The 20,703-nt window shown below is 44.8% G+C and overlaps 1 protein-coding gene across 1 annotated transcript in view; it reads right to left on the bottom strand.

Moving 5' to 3' along the window:
- Positions 1 to 20,703, bottom strand: part of dnah9 (dynein, axonemal, heavy chain 9) — a gene marked incomplete at its 3' end in the record, with an annotated part of 755,285 nt that overhangs the window by 294,446 nt on the left and 440,136 nt on the right. Inside the window, exons 35-40 of the mRNA XM_079578063.1 lie at positions 17,390 to 17,547; positions 13,838 to 13,976; positions 10,786 to 11,073; positions 6,032 to 6,242; positions 5,719 to 5,846; positions 2,337 to 2,445 (exon numbers count right to left, since the gene is read on the bottom strand). Of these exons, the coding sequence (XP_079434189.1) occupies positions 2,337 to 2,445; positions 5,719 to 5,846; positions 6,032 to 6,242; positions 10,786 to 11,073; positions 13,838 to 13,976; positions 17,390 to 17,547 (1,033 nt within the window). The remainder of the gene's footprint in view (positions 1 to 2,336; positions 2,446 to 5,718; positions 5,847 to 6,031; positions 6,243 to 10,785; positions 11,074 to 13,837; positions 13,977 to 17,389; positions 17,548 to 20,703) is intronic.

The following is a 20,703-nucleotide window of genomic DNA, read 5'->3' as shown; positions in this document are numbered from 1 at the left end:
TTTTACTATTGTCTCCCAGGGGCGGCTCACAGACACCAGAGGCAACGGTTAGTTAGCCCGTACAGCGGGCCAGTGCGTGGCTAAAAGTGTCCGCTGAAGGCAGGAGGGGGGGGGACGGGAGGTACGAGGAGTCGGAACAGTCGATGTCTGCATCATAAAATATCAGCTACAGAATTGTATTCCTCTCTTAGCAAGATGAAGATGAAGCAGAGCAAACGAAAGAGCGAACGAAAACGCTCCAGCAGAACCGGAACTTGCGAAGACTATTGTTACCCATAATGCACCGCAAAGTTTAGTCGCTCCCCCGCCCATCGGATGAAATTTTGGGAGAGCAGAACGCCCGAATTATAGGTGAAGACCATGAAATACCATTGAAATATGAACTGCTAAACTACACAATAAATAAAATAATATCTTTTGTGGTTTTGTTTTGGGTCGTTGTTTTCCCCTTCAGTCTTCCCCATTTGCTAATTGCGACTATTTCAGCTGCCGTTTGAGTTGGAGTAAGTTTGCACCCTGCTCTTTGCCCCATGGCTTCCTCTCCTCGTCACTGTTTCTTCAGGTACGTTTAGCACCAAAACCAGTCATGTTTTCCCGCATTTGGCACTTGGGGAAAAAAAGTGTCCAGAGTTATTTAGCCACTGACAGTAAAATGTGAAAGCAATCAAAGATAAACGCGCAGGAGATAAACATGACGTGGATCTATAAAGCTGACGGGGGGAGCATGGGAATGATGGACCAGAGTGGCTTTGTCGATGCGCGTCACGTTTCATATTTCAGATATGAGCCCGGCTAATGTGGAAATATTGACTGTGCACAAGATTTATGGCGGGAGACGGAAGAGCGGATAAGAGCGCAGGATCTTTGAATTGAATCTCTGGCGGCTGATTGCATAGGTTTCAGGCGGGATTTTGATTGGAAATTAAACACAGCATATGGAAATGAGTGCTCTATGAATAGGAAAGTGGCTGTGTGAAGGAATCGTGCTGAATAGAGATTCTATCTTAAGGCGCGGCGGGTCGTCTTAATCTGTCGCGCATTGGCTGGAGTGAGCAATTTATCTTCTTGTAGCAGCGCACGTTTTTTTATTGTGAGCCCACGGTCGCGTGTTCGGATTTGGATATCGTGCGCCGTTTTTCTCAATTGTGGCTTAGAAACAGAAGCAAGAAGGTTCATAGAGGAGGCATTACGTTCACTGGCTTTTTTGGGTTTTCATTTGACACTGGTTCATTTGTAGGAGTCAGAGGCAGGTAGTACTCAGTTACATTTACTCACCAGTACTCTTACTTGAGTAAAAAGGATTATTCCAGTGTGAGTAAATATTTAAGCAGCAAACGCTTCATTTTGATCTGTAAAATACTGTAGATGTAGTTCGTCTCATGAATGATTTTGTTTTTTTTCTGTATTTGACACACACAGTTACTCAGTACTCACAGTACTCAAGTAACATTTTCTCCAATAACTTTTTTACATCTCCTTGAGTAATTGTTTGGGCCACTACTTTTTACTTGAACTTACATTAGTAAATATTTTGGCTACTCTCCCGTCCCCTGATAGGAGTGAAGCTGTACTCTGCAAAGGACATTTGCAGAGTGGACATTGGAGAAGCGTTCTATAAGCGACCCCTGTGGTGCATCACGCAGCACGCACTGAAGACTCAAAGATGACTCAAACATGGTTGAGTGGTCCAAAACACGAGCTCAAATATGTTTTCACAAGGGAACAACATCGTAGCATCGTAAAATGTTATCAAATGCTGATTTGAGAACTTCCTGCTCGGGGCACGGTAGGTCAGACAGGTACCTGCTTGAGACAGAGAAGTACCTGCTCGGGACACGGTGGGACAGAGTGGGACAGAGAGGTACCTGCTCAGGACAGAGTGGGACAGAGCGGTACCTGCTCGGGACAAGGTGGGACAGAGAGGTACCTGCTCGGGACAAGGTGGGACAGAGTGGGACAGAGAGGTACCTGCTCAGGACACGGTGGGACAGAGAGGGACAGAGAAGTACTTGCTCGGGACACAGACAGTCCTACACCACCTAGCTACGCGCTCACCTTCTCAGTCGTTTGTACTCTGTTTTACTTTGTTGCTCTTGTTTTTAATGTTTTTAATGTGTCCATTGCACAGTGTCCTTGGGTGTTCTGAAAGGCGCTTTGAAATCAAATGTATTATTATTATTATTACAGTGGGACACGGTGGGACAGAGTGGGACAGAGAGGTACCTGCTCGGGACACGGTGGGACAGAGTGGGACAGAGAGGTACCTGCTCGGGACAAGGTGGGACAGAGAGGTACCTGCTCGGGACACGGTGGGACAGAGTGCGACAGTGAGGTACCTGCTCGGGACACGGTGGCGGGGGTGGCCGTCCGCAGGTGGCTGATCTCAAACAGCAGTCTCATGGAGGGGTTGAGGGGGATGCGCTCGTTACTGGCCAGTGTCAGCACCTGAAGGAGGACACAGATCAGCCATGATGAGCCACTGGCCTGTGAGGACAGGCCGGGGGGCGCGGGACAGGGAACAGTGGAGGCACGTGGACAGTTCACTTTACTGACGATGATGCTTTTACACTGAGGGGGTCATTTACCAAGCGTTTGCTCATGTGCAAAACCAGGAGCACGCTCAGCCCAGTCATTTACACCTTTTCAGTTCCTAAGCTTTCGCTCATTCACATGTTAGATTTGGGGCGTTCAAACTTTAATACAGGCAATGTCAAGTAGTAAATATGGTGCAACATGCCTAAAAATATACCTTTTTTGCAGCTTGCACTCACTATTTAGCACTTGTCCTGATAAATGTGACCCTTGAGAGAACTACTATGTTTTGTGAATCTGCATGTTTAACATCAAAGTTGTGTTAAGGCACTACCGGGATCGAAAAATGGAATTATCAAAAGTAGGTATGGGAAAGAGAGCAAGTTTAGATGTTGTTGACAGCATTACAGGAAGTGACTTTGTGTTGTTTCAGCCCAATCTTTTCCCCCAGTTTTGCCCAATTTATGTATTTTTTTTTCCATTTTCTTCTTTTTGTTGCGCAATGTTTGTCCCTTTTCCCCCTATTTTTTTTTACACTTCTTTTTTTCTTATTTTTGCCCCAGTTTTTTCTGGTTTTCCCCTCTTTTTCCCCCCTAATTTCTGCTCATTTATTATTACTAATAATTTCTCTGTTTCTCCATTCCTCAATTTATTCCCCATTCAATCTTTCCTTAACTCTGCCACAATTTCTCCAGATTTTCCAATTTTTTCCCAAACTAGTCCCCATTTTTCACAGATTTGCCAACATTGGAGATGCACCCGCTATCGTAATTGTGCAGATCTTCCAAGCATTATTGTTCTGTTTTCTAGTTCTATATGACAAATATTTGAGTACCGGTATCAACAAAAGTACTGATATTTTAAAAAATCTAACGGTACCCAGCCCTATTTATGGCACTTTAATAAAGCAGGCATAGCTGATGTAAAACAAGAGACCAGTGTCTGGGATGCACCATAAAAGCTACAGATGGGTCTCGTTAAAACGGGAGCAGAAAGGAGCGTAAGGGCAGACATAACTAGGAACACTGTCCTTCAGTATTTCTCCCATGGACTGGACTGACAACAGCGGTGTGTCACACAGGTCCTCCAGTGACAGCGCGACATAAATGAATAAGCAAACCTCTCCTGACGGCACCGGCTGCTGACACTAACGCTCTGCATGCTTTTATTGGTGACAGGGCTTTCACACAGCGGCCTCTCTCCTCTGCCCCAGCGCTGCGGCACATTATGAGGCCACCGCGCTCGTTTGCATGTGTGCTCTTATTGCTGAGGACTGTGAGGTCACATGGGTCAGTGGGGTCTGAGAGTTCGTCACACCCCAATTTGGGTGCATGTGCAGTGGTGCACAGTGTCACTGCAGCAACACAGAGCTGCAAGTCTTTACTTTGACGATAGCAGGCACGTAGCAGACGAGCTGGGAAGAATTGTGGCAAAAAAGGAGGACAAATGGGGGGAATGGGGCAAAAATAGGGAAAATTTGGGAGTAAACTGGGTAAAAAATGGGGGAAATAGGGAAAATAAGGGAAAACAAGAAAAAATTGGCCCCTCCTGGAACCGCCACCTTAACGTGGTGGAGGGGTTTGAGCACCCGAATGATCCTGGAGCTCTGTTGTCGGGGCTTCGTGCCCCTGGTAGGGTCTCCCATGGTAAACTGGTCCTGAGTGAGGGGTCAGACAAAGAGCGGTTCAGAAGCCCCTTATGAGAGACCAACAGGCCTGGTTAGAATCAAGAGGCCGTCCTCCTGTGGACCCACCACCTGCAGGAGGAGCCATAAGGGGCTGGTGCAATGTGATTTGGGCAACTCCAACAGCTGCTCCCACGACCCGGCAACGGAAAAGTGGAAGAAAATGGATGGATGAAAGAAAAAATTGGGCAAAAATACGTTGTTTTTTTAATGGGAAAAATTGGTGAAACATTGGGCAATTTAAAAAAAAAATAAAAGCCAAATGTTCATTGAATCATTTATTTGAGCTGAAACAACAAAGTCACTTGTTTTAATGGAACCTTCAGGCGTGGGGCATGCTCCCACTGCTCCCACATACACAAAGCTAAAACATTCACTGATTCTAAACATGAAAACACCTTCCTTTGTCGCTCTTTTGCCAACTGCAACTCCACCTACGTAGTATACAGGATTGTTCTTACATTGGACGCACAAAGAGAAAACTCAAAGAAGGATTTGCTGAACACAAGTCTGCAGTTAGAACTCAAAATATGGACTACCCCATCGCAAAGCATTTCAAAAACTCTGGCCACTCTAGCTTAAACAACCTGATAGTGATGGTCATCGAAACTGTTGAAATGGACCCCCGTGGTGGCAATAAACTAAAACAAAAAACGTTTGCAATGTGAAACTTACTGGATTGACACTTTGGGAGCCACTCGTTTACCTGGGTTGAACGAAGAAATTGATTTTTCCCCTTTCTTTTGAAAGGCTATCACGTTTACTACTATGATATTCACGTTCTCTCTGTGGTCGAGGTTGGCTTATTCTGTCTCATGTTGGTCATGACTAAGGCGTGTTTTTTATGATGATACATGTACTTACCCTTGTTCACTGAGTTATTTAGCCTCCAGTGTCCATGTGTGGGTGTATTCTGTCTTCATGTTATGCTTCATGTTTCTGCTCTGGGTCTTTCCTGTTAGTCCTGGCCAGGACAATTTATTTATCTTATTGTATTGTTGTTTATTTGTCTGCCCCTGATCATCAGGCTTTTGATCACGTGACATGATTGGTCACATGATCGCTCTTTTAAAGTCTCCACACCTGTGATCAGTTTTACATGCCCTGACGAAGACCTGTGCGGTCGAAACACGTAGGCTGGTCCATACCTAATAAAGGACTTTTACTTCTGCTATATGACTCGAGTGCTTCGGACTTTATTTTGCTTTTTTGACTGCTTTCGCTACTTAAGCTGTTCTACAAGCCAGTCTCAGCTAATTTACACTTCTTTTAATGCTGTGCCTGGACCAACAGCTTCAAAACGATACAAACATGTTTTGGTACTACAGTATTAGAGCCCCAAATCTGACATGTAAAGGAGGGGCGCTGCTGATTGATTTTTGCACATCAAACACTTGGTAAATGAGTGTATTTGACCATTGTCCCAAGTGAAATAATAAAGGCTGCCATGACTGACTGTTATTGGGTCATGACATAGGTCAGAGACGTCAGAGTGGTCAGACCTTGTTGTCGTCCATGACCGTATTGAGGGACTCGATCCACATGGGGTCGATGTCTCCATCCAGGACCATCCACTTGGGCCCGCTGTGGCTGATGTTGGCCAGGTCTCGCATGATGCTGGAGAACAGGCCTGAGGGAGCACATACAGTATATACAAGTCAAACATAAGGATCTGATGGTTTTCAAATATTGTGTTTTGCAAATATGACTTTAATTCTCAATAAGCTGACATAAAAAACACAGATCCCAGATGAGTGCAGCCCTAGTACACTGATTCATCTGGACCGGCACTCTCTCCACTGAGCGCGCACTGACCATCCTTCCACTCCCTGGTGGCGGGGTTGATGATGCCGAACAGCTCGTCGTTGGTGACAGCTTTGGGGTTGAGGTCAGCCCACACCGGTCTGCGCTTCATGTTCTGGTAGGTCCTCTGCAGGGCCCGCAGCACCTGACTCTTCCCCGTGCCCGCGTTCCCGATCACAAACACCGAGTGACGGACGGCCAGCAGCTCCTCCAGCTGCACCACCTGGAACACAGCAGACCGCTCCACTGACCCAACAGCTAGCACTGAAAGAACCGCACAGATCAACCACAGACTGGGACTATGAAGCATTGCTCGACGTTTGAGATTACGGAGGCCATGTCATGATGGACAGACATTATGAAACCTGAAAAGTCTCTGGTTTTATGTCCTATGTCCTTGATTAAACTCTAAAATCCCCATTGAGGCCCTGTCCATACGTACTTATATATTGTTTAAATGCAGATCTTTTGGACCGGACATGTTGCGCGTGTTTTGCTGTTTTGTCATTAGTTGCTCTGTTTATTTGGTAAAAGCACATTGTGTTGTTAAGTCTGTGGATACGGCCCGGGCCGGATGTGCTGTCTTCAGAGCACAGAGGACCCGCATTGCTTTGGATTGAGTGGACTTTTGGACACGAGGGACGTCAGCGTTGTCTCTGAGGTTCACCAGGAAACACAAGAATATCAAACTTTTCTAGGAGATTTGCCACAGTGGATTCATGTTCCTTCCTGCACATCACCTTAAAACGCAGATTTGGTGAATTTGTGATTTTGTTGTTTATAGAAAATTGATTGTAGCTGTTTTGGGTCAGGGGTGTGTGCTGTGATACACACAGACGCAGAAAGTGCAGTGCCAAAGTTGACGTGCATGTTGTTGTATGGCTGATATACTTTGATTTATCTTGTTCATGGCTGAGGCAGCTGTCTTTGGTCCACGTGTCTCGGCCCTGGGGTAGCAGCACTTCTCCATAAGCTGAAATCGGTTTACTGTTGGAGAATATCTTTGCATTTCACAAAACTTACATTTTACAAAAACATTTATATTAGTTTGAGTTTGAGTTTGAGTTTTGAGCCCAATGAACGCTGGTGAAATGCCTGATTTATGGAGTTCTGCATCAGTTCTGCAAAAAATGTGGAGATATTTGTTCACGAGTGAAGGACGGATGGAGTGTGAGATTGATAGACGGATCAGTGCGGCGTCAGCAGTGATGCGGTCGCTGTATCGGTCTGTCGTGGTGAAGTCGGGGCAAAGCTCTCGATTTACCGATCGATCTACGTTCCCACCCTCACCTATGGTCATGAGATTTGGGTCATGACCGAAAGGACAAGATCGCGGATACAAGCGGCCAAAATGAGTTTCCTTCGCAGGGTGGCTGGGCGCACCCTCCGAGATCGGGTGAGGAGCTCAGTTACCCGGGAGGAGCTCGGAGTAGAGTCGCTGCTCCTTCACGTCGAAAGGAGCAGCTGAGGTGGCTCGGGCATCTGTTTCGGATGCCTCCTGGTCGCCTCCTGCGGGAGGTGTTCCAGGCATGTCCTAGTGGGACAAGGCCTCGTGGAAGACCCAGGGCATGCTGGTGGGACTATGTCTCCGAGCTGGCCTGGTGTCGCCTCGGGGTCCCCCCAGAACAGCTGGAGGAGGTGTGTGTGGATCAGGAAGTCTGGGCATCTCTGATGGATGGATGGATGGATGGATATTTGTTTATTCGTTTACCACCTCTCTACCATCTGCGACAGTGGCACAGATGGTAGAGCGGGTCGTCTCATGATCGGAAGGTCGGGTGTTCGAATCCCACCTCCTGAAAGTGCACATTGTCGTTGTGTCCTTGGGCAAGACACTTCACCCACATTGCCCCCAGTGTCTGCGTACATTGGTGTATGAATGAGAGTATGAATGGGTGAGTGGATCTTTGCTATAAAACGCTTTGAGTGCCTAATGTAGGTGGAAAAGCGCTATATAAGTTGAGACCATTTACCATAAACCCATCAGGATATGTGTGGACATGCCCTGAGACGTCATAATCTCTTTTAGTCTATGGTTTCGTTCGAGTGTGAGTTTGTTTTATCCCCGTCCACTTTGTATCCCCTTTTAAAAATCGCTGAAAATGTTAAATCTCTCAGTGCGTTCCGGGTGCGCGTGAGAAAAACACTACAACAAAAAATGCAACCTTTCATTGGATTTGAAATTCCTCTCCAAAAGAGGTCCATAAATCATTGCCCTGTTGTCTGAGCGCGGTTGACTTGGAGGTGACGCCGCAGTGAGAGCTTTCCTCGTGGAGCGCTCAAACACACAGCTGGCAGGCTCGATCAATGCCATCGACCGCCCCCCAGCGCGGGAGCCGGCCCCGCTGAGGACCGCTGTGATGTGGGTGACTGATGCTATAGCTCGGGCTAATGCTGGAGGTATGCCGCTCCCCATCGCGTTGTCTGGAGTCCAAAAAAAAAAGACCAAGACGGTGAAAGTTGCCCGGCGCAGAGGGGGTGCTTGTTATTGAGCTCTCTCTGTCTCTCTATCTTTTGTTTATGGTGTCAGGGTTAAGTGGCGTGCTGCAGCGCTGGCCTGGCCTGATAGACTGTTATTATGTGTTTGCCGTGTGTGTTTGACCTCAGGCAGATTGCACTTATTTCCCCTGGTCCGCGCGCTCGTCCGTCTCTGACATAAGGCCTGGCGCCGGGCTTGTGTGTGGGGCCGCGGGTAATAAGATGAGCGGAATTAGGTCAGCAGCACCTGGACTTTCCTCGCTCCAACCATCGCCTTCGCTGTAATATTTGCCCAATTCATCCCCATCCCACAGACGGCTCTGACACTAATGCCCCCTTCCTCTCGGAACATTATGACGTGGGGTAAATAGCTTTTGTGGAGAAGTCCGATAAATCTAAATGAAAGCACTACAGCTGTAATATCAGTGGAAATTGTTGGAGATGAAACCCCATTTGGGGACTTTGCAGACAACTTGTGATTGTGTTTGGCTGCGCAGCCCACTCGCGCTCTTTAGAGACTCCGAGATTCCTGTAATCACAACATAAATCGGATAAACGGCGCCAGATAAGAATGGGAACTGTACGGGGGATGTGGAAAATTGGGTTTGCTTTATTGACAGCAAAAAGGAGCGAAATGAGTTTGGAGTTGGAGGCAGACTTTTCGGGAGTGAACTCTGGATTCTTCCCATTGAAAACACTTCGGACTCAGGCTCGTACAGGAATAAGAGAAATCCAGCTGCTAGGAGGGAAGAGCAGGTGGGAAGAGAAGACAAACTATTTACTCAAGTAAGATTAATGCTATTATTTTGATCATCCATGGTCAAAATGAGACTGGCGGATTTGTTTGTTTGTATTTTGTAAGTTCCTTTGAGTAAATGTGACATAATGTAACTCACATGATGTCCCAGCGTAAACATACCTGGATTCATCCCGCTGTGATCCACACTTATTCTGGTCACATTCCCCTGCACAGTTTAGCTTGTTCAGAGTAATTAGCCTCTTGTTTCTTTCTCATTGTGCAGCAGATGCCATGCCAGATGTCATGCTAGAGTCTTCCATATCTACATTTCATGGCAAATAAAGCATGAAGGTATTTTCTAGGCACCGAACTTGTATAACTTGAAGAGGTTTTTCTTAGGCTGACGCTGGTTTGTGTGGATTCTGATTGGCACGGTAAAGACTTTTTTATTCTGGGGTGGCACTTTTAATCACTTTATTTTAAGTGATGCACAACATAAACTGAGGAATACCACATTAACAATTGCAGGTCATTTTACAGCTTTAGGTCTAATTTAATAAAAATAAAAAAAAAGCAGCACAACAAGGTTTGGAACCAATGCCATTTGATATTTCTGAGGTCAAAATCTCCTTACTGGACCAACTAAAATCCTAAAGCTAATGCTAACAGGATCATGCTTTCTGTGTGGAGTCTGTATGTTCTCCCTGTGACATGTACAAAAAACATGTACAACAGGCCAGGATGAATATAGTGTGTGAGTAAGTGAGTGGAGGGGCTGGTTGCCTCGCTTCTGACAGTCTACCCCTGGGCGGCTGTGGCTGCATTAGTAGCTTACCACCCCCGCGAGTGACTGAATAATGACGACTCTGTAGCAGTGGGTTGGACTTTGTCCACTTACAAAGTGCCAGTCAACATTAATATTTGCTTAGTCGTGTTCATTAGACCGATATATCCGATATGAGGTTTTTCACGATATCGGCTGATAAATGCAGATATCTCCAGAATAAAAAAAAAATACAAACTTCTCGTTTGCGTTGGAAAGAGCTCAGTCAGGGCTTTAAAATGAGCTCACACACAACTTTCGGTCATGCAGCTCCGCTGAGTGGGGGCACCTGGGGTGGGCAGAAATCAGGGGAGGGCGTGGGTCACCCCCGACCACCTCCTCGACTTCTAATCCTATGTATGATGCTCCTAAACTGTAAAATGTGTTTTGTAGGTACTTGTTTCCAAGATAAAAAACAGTAGATTCCAAAACCAATAAAACATAAGGCTTTATCCCTAATGGTTCTAACATAAAATATATAAAATAGGATCCGAGCCTCAGAGGTGTATAACAACCTCAGTTCTCCCTCATGAACTTTAGCCTGTTGGAATGCTTTATTTGTATAGTATGATGTTTTATGAGGTACTTTTCTTGTTCAGTGGAGAGAGTCACAGGGCAAAACTCTTTTCATTGCTTTTGGTACTCTGTACTTAACACGACACATGATAACAAGAAACTTATATCGGCCAATAGTCGATATGGTAAAACACCCATATGTGGCTTTACCTTGAGGACAAAGTTCTCCTCGGCCTGTAGCTTCAGATCCAAGATGGATTGTCTGACGTGCTTCTCGAAGTCCAAATCCCTCTTCCTGGGCACGTCCAGGGCAGGGAACAGGTCTCCGATGAGCCCCATGAAGACGGGCATGTCGTCGGTCACGATCTTGGGGATGTTGAAGTCTCGGAGCGCCCGCATGAGCACCTGGTCCTCGGCCCGCTGTGGGTCGTCCCTCTTCAGAGATCCAGCCACCACTAGGACCGACTTTATCGCTCGCAGGCCCCAGTCATAGTGGTCCTGGCAGCACAAGACATGTGAGTGAAAGCATTTTGGTGCAAATGACTGGATTACAGATGGGCAACAATTCAGGCGGCAAGATCGCTCACAATCAAACTGAAATCACTTTAAAACTGTCTCAATTTGCAAGTTGCAAAGTCCACTATTATTGAAGTAACTGAAACATCACAATGCATTCATCTCCAACAACATGCATGTTTCTATGAAGAACATTCACATCAGGAACTCAGACTCATTGACCATTTTTGTGAAGTGTCTTTGAGTGTCTTGAAAAGTGAACCAGAGGGGTCTGTGGAAGTCATCGTAATGTCCCATTGATTGTGTGTGAGCCACGTTTGTTTCTGTCCGGTGAGGAGTTCCTCGATCAGAAGGAAGATCCACCTTGTTTGTATTTGATTGTAAATTCATCTCGTGTCCCCAGTGAGAACACGGTTAAGCCCGGTGAAAGTACCTCCAAAGCAATCTGTTCACCATCAGCCCCTTTAATGTGGTCAAATGTGAACGGAGAGGCTGAAGGGAAGCGCTGCGGCGGATTCTGCAGAGCTTCCATAAAACAGCCGTAAAGAGGGACGAGTGTGTTATGACACGTAAATGGGCCTGCGGTCATGGGAAATTTATCCACAACCATGGGCTCGTAAAAATCACCTGCCTTCCAGAGCGCCGCCGTAATTCCACTCAGCACTAAAATGATGACTGCTTTGAATAATTAAAGTCCAGTAATGCTACGGAGAGGAGGAAAGGACCGGGAATGGGCCTTTAAGTGTCCACAATAACGCGGCGTGAAGTTCCCTGAAGCGTCCCACTCGTTTGACTGTGGCACTTCACTCAGGTGCAGGACAGAGTGGATTCATGACACTCGACTCAAATCACGTTTTCAACAGGAATAATGCTGCACTTGTTAAGGAGATAATGTTCCAAAAAAACTACACCGTTAACTAGGGATGTCACGATTACAATTATTGAGTCACGACTATTGTGAGAGAAAATAATTTATGATTATTCACATTTTCGATTGTCTTTAAAATGCTTTTTTAACATTTGAACATATAAACATACACTGTTTTTAATATCTAGGCTAGCTAACTTTTTCTCAGGTGTTTTGATGGACAGACTAAGGAAACATTTATCTACAGTGCACTAATGGGACTTGGAAATTGAGAGGGGGGGTCCAGTTTTTCCCTTCGTTTTCCTTTCTGTTTATTACGATGAAGCAGAGGAGCAGTTGTGGCTGATGTTTCAGAACATTTGGACAACTTTATTGGGAATTCTGCCGTGTTATTACCCTGACTTGGACATTTACAGCGAAGGATTATCTTGAAGATGTGTTTGGGGCCTTTGGAACTTTTCGATGAACAACAACAACAACACGTTTTAAAAACCCAAAGTGGTCCCCCACGGCTGACTTCAATGGTTTCTTTGGGTGGATGCACCTTGTGTGCGAGTTTCCAGTTCATGGTTGACCTACTGTGTCCTTTATAATGGTGACTATCATCAAACTGCTTAATCTCTTCATCCCTACAGCATTCTTCAGTCTGTCCTGAAATGCATGAGTAGTTTTGGTGCGGACTTTGGTTCGGACATGAACCTAACTCTTCAGCTTCCACAAAAATGACTATTTCCTGACACAAAAAATATATCAACTGATAAGAAATAAGAGAAAATTCAGACCTGTCCGTGACCTCCTTGACTCAATCCCTTGCTTTTCTCTTTCTCTCCTCGCACACTCGTCAGTAAAACTATATTACCAAAAGTAAATAACAATTTTGGGCTGTTTTTGAGTGTATTAAGTGCACACACTTCACAGTTTCAGCTTCATTTGTGACCTTTAAATATCAAGATCTACCCAAGGACTTGACCTATCAACCTGAAATCAAAGTGTTGGGATGCTGACACGCCTCTCTTTAGGCGTGTAACCACGAGGGCTGAACGATTAACCTTTATCAAATCGAAAATGAGGTTTTAGCTACTGCGATTACCTAACCTCAAGGGGTTTGTTTTGTTTTATTTCTGCTTTGCGCCTCCACCGTTGGAGGGCGAGACATGTTCAGCAATCAGAATGATCGAGCCTCGCCGCCTCTGAAGTCACTGCAGGACGATCACGTTTGTCTGCGCTGCGGTCGCTGAAAACAAACACCACGTGTGCAAACGGCAAATATACGAACTGCTAGCAACAAAAGTGTTTCGCGACCTGCGGGCAGGGTCGTGTCACAGAAATATAATTCATCGCAGAGTGTGTGATGAAGAAAAGCTGATGATCCCGGCTCATCGTCGTACGTGCGTCTCTTTGCATTAAGCTTCTAAAAGTAACATTTTTGCATCAGGTTACTGACGTGAATATGAGGCAGATTTCCATAAAACAACCAGCGTTTTGCAGCTCGGAGAATGCATTTATGCAGCTCAAGAGGGAGGGAGAAAGAGTGTGAGAGCACCACATTTATGAGAGAAGTTTTTTTTCTAACAACTCCTAAAATGCCTATTTGCCTCTTGCAGATTTGTTGCAACAAATATATGTGTATATGTAATAACTGAGCACTGTGATGTTCAACTGCAGTTTTACAAGTTTATATGAAGCTACAATGAATGAAAAAACATCAAATGCTATGTATAAGATATTTGAATTCGAATTGCAATCGTCATATCTGTCAGAAAACTCTCTGTAAAGATGGCAGAATGACGAGGACGTTGTTGGGGATAAAACCCACACCCTTGTTGTTTAGTTTCAGTTCTGAAATGCCAGCAGAACCCTCCTCAGTGTGTGCTGTACCTGTTTGGACAGCAGCTCCTTGCACAGCGTGTACAGAGTGATGAACTTGCGCGCCAGCACTCGGGCACTCAGAAAGCCCTCAGCCACCAGCATGATCTCACAGATCAGCTCGAAGTCGGGCACCACCATGGCACACGGTCTGCGGAAACAGCATTATAGGCTACAGTCCCAGAGCTTGATTTGAACTTTGGTTCCTTCTAAAGCAGGGGTCCCCAAATCAGCTCGAGGTCCACAAACTCTTCTTGTAACTTTCAACATATGTCCATGGTCCAGACATATGCTCTTGAAAATGTTAAAACATGAGCATATATATTAGGGTGCTTCCTCGTACTATGTAAAAAAAAAAAGTTTTAAATCTGCTTTCCTCCAACCCTGCATTACATGATGCTTGTTATAGAGAAGCTGTAAAAAAAGTTTTAGCTGAAAATATTGATATTTAGGACTTGCTCAACTCTATTGAAGTTTTTACCTTTTAAGTCACATGGCGCCAATCCAAGATTCAGACATTTTTATTACTTTCAATTAAATCAAAACAAGCTCAACTATATACGGTCTAAAAAGACTACAGTTTTGGTGTCAGGTGGTAAAACCGATGTAAATATTGGAAAATATTACTTTAGTTTAAAAGTCTTCAGTTGTTTTAAAAGAAAATGTTTACCCATGCTAACAAATGCTAACGCTAATGCAAGGGTCCACATAAAAGCCAATTTAATTTGAAATTAGTTGCTAATGTCAGGTGGTGCAACTGCAAAAAACAGCAAATAACCATCTGAAAAATATAGGGATGCACCGATCCAACACTGGTATAAGTTATCAGAGTCAAAACTAGAAAAAAAAATCAGATATTGGTTTAAAACATCCGATACTGAACCGATCACTGTTTTGGGCTGACACCGAGCACTCTGTCCGTGGTCCTCTGGTTTTATTGCTGATTCCAGCATCAGTCAGTTACAAATTACTGATGAAATGTTCAGAGGAGAAAGGCTGTCTAAGATACACTTGGCAAAGATTTGACCCTTGTACAATTTTTTTGGAAACTATTTAAATTTTAGAGAAAACTCCACCTGACACTTTTTATACAGAGAAGCTACAAATACATCAAAATACATTTAAATACTTGTTAAATGTTATTTAACAAACAAAACTTGTTTAAACACAAAATTATCGACTCAAAAATATGCATGCATCAGTTTTGAAAAAACTTTTTGAAAATATGCTTTTAGACCCTAATACAACAAATCCATCCATTTTCTTCCACTTTTCCGTTGCCGGGTTGTGGGGGCAGCTGTTGGAGCTGCACGAGCCCCTATGGCTCCTCCTGCAGGTGGCGGGTCCACAGAAGGACGGCCTCATGGTTCTGACCGGGCCTGTTGGTCTCTCATAAGGGGCTTCTGACCCGCTCTTTGTCTGACCCGTCACCTAGGACCAGTTTGCCCTGGGAGACCCTACTGGGGCACGAAGCCTGTGACAACAGAGCTCCAGGATCATTCGATTCTATTATTTATATTTTTGAACATTAAATCGCATTGAGCAAGTTCTAAATATTCTTTGAATTAAATAATATTTTGGCTACTGAATCTTTATATGACCCATAGGTGCATCCCTATATTTTTTAGATGGTAATTTGGTGTTTTTTGCAATTGCACCACCTGACATTAGCAACTAATTTCAAATTAAATTGGCTTTTATGTGGACTCTTGCATTAGCGTTAGCATTAGTTAGCTTGGGTAAACATTTTCTTTTAAAACAACTGAAGACTTTTAAACTAAAGAAATATTTTCCAATATTTACATCGGTTTTACCACCTGACACCAAAACTGTAGTCTTTTTAGACCATATATAGTTGAGCTTGTTTTGATTTAATTGAAAGTAATATAAATGTCTGAATCTTGGATTGGCGCCATGTGACTTAAAAGGTAAAAACTTCAATAGAGTTGAGCAAGTCCTAAATATCAATATTTTCAGCTAAAACTTTTTTTTACAGCTTCTCTATAACAAGCATCATGTAATGCAGGGTTGGAGAACACTGCCCTGAAACTTTCATTTTTTAGAAGCACCCTAATATATATTTACTATATATCTGCTTTTACGTTGAAGAGCTGATCATCATAATCAATTTGTTTGCCATTTTATTTCTAAGTTATTCAAATGGTTAGGATAATGTTTAATTCAGCCTTAGAAATTAAGTATATTGAGAGGCTGAAAAGGCTTCGGGGTCCGGACTAAAGCCTCTGGAGGTCCGGATCTGGACCCAGGTCCACCAGTTGGGGACCCCTAATCTAAGGAGAGACAGCAGGGCCAAGTGTCGCTTCACAGAGTCAGAAACACAAACATGTGATTGCTGAACGTGGGAAGGGCTGTGTTACACTTTGTACTACCTTGTTACACATTGTTTCCCCTTGTTACACTTTGTACTACCTTGTTACACATTGGTCCCCCTTGTTACACGTTGTACTACCTTGTTGCACATTGTTACCCCTTGTTACACTTTGTACTACCTTGTTACACATTGGTCCCCCTTGTTACACGTTGTACTACCTTGTTGCACATTGGTCCCCCTTGTAACACTTTGTACTGCCTTGTTACACATTGTTCCCCCTTGTTACACTTTGTACTACCTTGTTACACATTGGTCCCCCTTGTTACACGTTGTACTACCTTGTTGCACATTGGTCCCCCTTGTAACACGTTGTACTACCTTGTTGCACATTGTTCCCCCTTGTTACAATTTGTACTACCTTGTTGCACATTGTTCCCCCTTGTAACACTTTGTACTACCTTGTTACACATTGGTCCCCCTTGTTACACTTTGTACTACCTTGTTACACATTTGTCCCCCTTGTAACACTTTGTACCACCTTGTTGCACATTGTTCCCCCTTGTTACAATTTGTACTACCTTGTTGCACATTGGTCCCCCCTTGTTACACTTTGTACTACCTTGTTACACATTGTTCCCCCTTGTAACACTTTGTACTACCTTGTTACACATTGGTCCCCCTTGTTACACGTTGTACTACCTTGTTACACATTTGTCCCCCTTGTAACACTTTGTACCACCTTGTTGCACATTGTTCCCCCTTGTTACAATTTGTACTACCTTGTTGCACATTGGTCCCCCTTGTAACACTTTGTACTACCTTGTTACACATTGTTCTCCCTTATTACAATTTGTACTACCTTGCTACACATTGCATTCTAAAGCGCTACCAAAAAGGAACCTACATCAAATTAAATTACTTAAAATGTTGGTCTATATATCGGCTATCAGCCAACCCCTTTCATATCGGTATCGGACCAAAAAATCCATATTGGTTATTTTTTAAATATATTTACCTAAATTAACCAAAATCTAAAATGTGACTCATCAAGTGTATGTGACATGGAGAAAGCCTTGGCTTGGATAGTACACTGCATTCTATCCCTAAAAAGGTAGTTCTACAGTAGTTGACCAAAACATCCGCTGAAACCATTAGTGTGTTTCTCCAGTGCTTGTTTCATGGGTGTTTTGTGTCTTGTTGTCCCTCAGCCGTGAGCCGGGCCCCGCACTCACCTAAACAGGGCTTTGAGGTTCTCGGGCAGCTCCGTCCGGCCGGCGTACCCTGGGTTCATGGTAATGAAGATGCCCACCGAGGGACACAGGCTCACCACCTCCCCCATGAAGTTAAAGCGCTCCTTCTTATCTCGAATGGCGTCCTGGATACTCTTCACCTGCGCAGACACATTGTTAGCGGTACGCTCCCATATGTCGGCCGGAGAATAGGATTTGGCGTGCTCTTTAAAGGAGGCTGTGGAAGGCGTGTGTAAGCCCGGGACAGATGCCGGCACCTCGCAAAAAAAAAAAAAAAACGGCATTTAAACAGTGGCAGGTGTCAGAGAAGCCCCTTAAGCTGGCGGAGTTTCTATACACGCCACAATGGAAGCACATGGGAGCACAGCGACACAGTTCCAAAGAAAGGTAGAACAATATGCTGCCATTCACTTGGTTCATTTAGCGAGTCGTGAGTGAAACTACAGCAGATGTTAGGGACAGAGACGCCGCTACAATGGAGTAGAGCTCATTGTTCACACTATTGTAGTTTTAGGTTAGAATGTACAATGCAGCAGTCGGCTAAGTTGGGGACGAGAGAGAAGACTGAAAGTTAGTTGTGTAAAAGGGCAAAAGCAGGAAAGTGAAGGGAACTAGTTTGAGCGTGACACGTGAAGTCAAACAATGGAGGACGTTTAAAAAGTTTGTTCAGGCATGATCGTGACTGTTGACTGGTGAGTGGTGCCAAACAGTTAAGGGCAGATCAAGCTCTCCCTTGTCAAGTTAACTTCGAGGCTCTGGCAATTTTCTGAATAATGGTGTTGTGGGACCAGTGCAGTTTATTGTTGAGGTGAACACCCAGGTACTTGAAGCTGCCCACCTCCTCACTGTCCTCCCCCTGGATGTTCAGCGGTGTGTGCGGTAGTGTCTACGTCTTGAAGACGATCACCATCTCCTTCGTCTTACTGGTGTTCAAGCACAGGTGGTTGTGCTCACACCAGTCCACAAAGTCCAAGATAACCGACCGATTATGTTGTTGTGTATGATTGATCTAGTTATTGATTTCCCCTGTAAATTTGACCAAAAGGCTTTAAAATCTGATGAGGATCAGCACCTCCAAAACTGAGGCCATGGTTCTCCACTGGAAAAAGGTGGCTTCCCCTCTACAGGTCGGTGGGGAGTCCTCGCCTCAAGTGGAGGAGTTCAAGTATCTCGGGGTCTTGTTCCCGAGTGAGAGACGGATGGAGCGTGAGATCGACAGACGGATCGGTGCGGCGTCAGCAGTGATGCGGTCGCTGTATCGGTCTGTCGTGGTGAAGAGGGAGCTGAGTCGGGGCAAAGCTCTCGATTTACCGATCGATCTATGTTCCCGCCCTCACCTATGGTCATGAGATCTGGGTAATGACCGAAAGGACAAGATCGCGAATACAAGCGGCCGGAATGAGTTTCCTTCCCAGGGTGGCTGGGCGCACCCTTCAAGATCGGGTGAGGAGCTCAGTTACCCGGAAGGAGCTCGGAGTAGAGTCGCTGCTCCTTCACGTCGAAAGGAGACTCGGGCATCTGTTTCGGATGCCTCCTGGTCGCCTCCCGCAGGAGGTGTTCCAGGCATGTCCTAGTGGGAAGAGGCCTCGTGGAAGGCCCAGGACACGCAGGTGGGACTATGTCCCAAGCTGGCCTGGTGTCGCCTCGGGGTCCCCCCAGAACAGCTGGAGGAGGTGTGTGTGGATCGGGAAGTCTGGGCATCTCTGCTGAGACAGCTGCCCCCGCGACCCGGCCCCGGATAAAGCGGAAGAAAATGGATGGATGGATGGATGGATGGGCTTTAAAATCTGTGTAATTATTGTCTGTCTGCCAGTGTTGTAGTTGCTGGAGTTGTTGTCTGTCTAAAGGAAGTCCCCTGTAAATACCTTACCCCTTTCTATCACTAAACAGAGCAGAACTATACAGTGGACAGTCGTGCACTCCTTCTATTGGTTATTTGAAATAACCAAAAAACCGAAACACCTTTTGATCAGCACTACGGTACGCACACCACCTAATCATTTGAAGAAGGAGGAGAGCCAGGCTTTTGTGCTCAGGCCTCCCGTGGGGCAGTGGGAGTAATGTCTGTCACAGGGAGATAGTGTGGTGAGCAGCTTCACTCACACCAAATGTTTTCATCATTTCAAATGACAAAAAGAACGTGTTGTTTTCCTTCCCACTGGTGTCTACTTTATTGCAGAATGAATAACATTTGGAGTTTAACATGTCGGTTGGATGAAAATGGTCTGAATCCAAATCTGTGTACTTCTGTATATTCTAACTTCCAGGTAGACTTTTAGAAAAGGAAGTATTATTGAGATTAATGTTGTGCACAAAAGCAGTTAAGAATTGGCGCCCAGTCAGATCCATATTTATTCACTGCGAGAATGTTCTTACCAATGCAAACTCGCCCATCGGCACTGATAATCCAGGGCTGCGACGCAAGCCAACAATTGTATGAAAACACACAGAAAGTTCTTGTTCTGTTCTCTGCTGCAGACGGAGACACCCGCCAAAGAATTATCTATCTGGCACAGAGATGAAATTGGCTATGCAACGCTGGAGTCTCCGACTGGTGCAACAGTTGAAGTTTGGAATTAGTCATTAGCATATCATTATTATCACTAAGCGCATACCAAAGTCAATTTGTGATAGGCTGTTGAACCACCACGCTGCGTGCACTTTCCCCACCGACACAATTTCATCAATAATAGGAATATTATGCGCATGCTATCAGCCAGGGTTTACTGGAGGGATGGACTGCCAACTCTCAGCTTGTCTATAATTATGATTGAATGAGAAATCAGAAATGAACTTTTGCAAACAGCCTGTGTTTGTGTGGGTCCAAACTGAATGACAGCGAAATGGCTCTATAAATGTAACATGCATGGAGATATTCACTGATCACACTGGTTTACAGCTAATTTGGTGTCTAAGTTTGGTGAGCAGATTTAGGACAATGTTGATGTGCTGAATTCAGAAATCGACATCTTCCGGGAAGAGCGTAGCAGATGAACCAAGCAGTTTAAAAAAAAAAAAAAAAAAAATTCATAAACATGCAGCAGGGGGCAGCACTGCGAACCATCAGGAGGATCTTCTGGGAGCAGTTGGTAAGTTTCCATCCCACACTGTTTCCACCAGTATTAAAGAGGCTCTTATTAGACTGCATTTTTCCGATGCCTTTATTAGCACTATATTATGGAAAATCGTTCATATCATTCTCAATAGAACCTTCAACATCTGTACTGAGTGTCACATACCAATAATTCTGCAGGCAAGCTTGGGGTCACAACTAAAAAATAGGTTGAGAACCACTC

This window comes from Gobius niger (genome assembly GCF_951799975.1).
Source record: "Gobius niger genome assembly, chromosome: 19".
In the NCBI taxonomy this organism is placed as follows: domain Eukaryota; kingdom Metazoa; phylum Chordata; class Actinopteri; order Gobiiformes; family Gobiidae; genus Gobius; species Gobius niger.
This window is presented reverse-complemented; position numbering and strand designations above follow the sequence as displayed.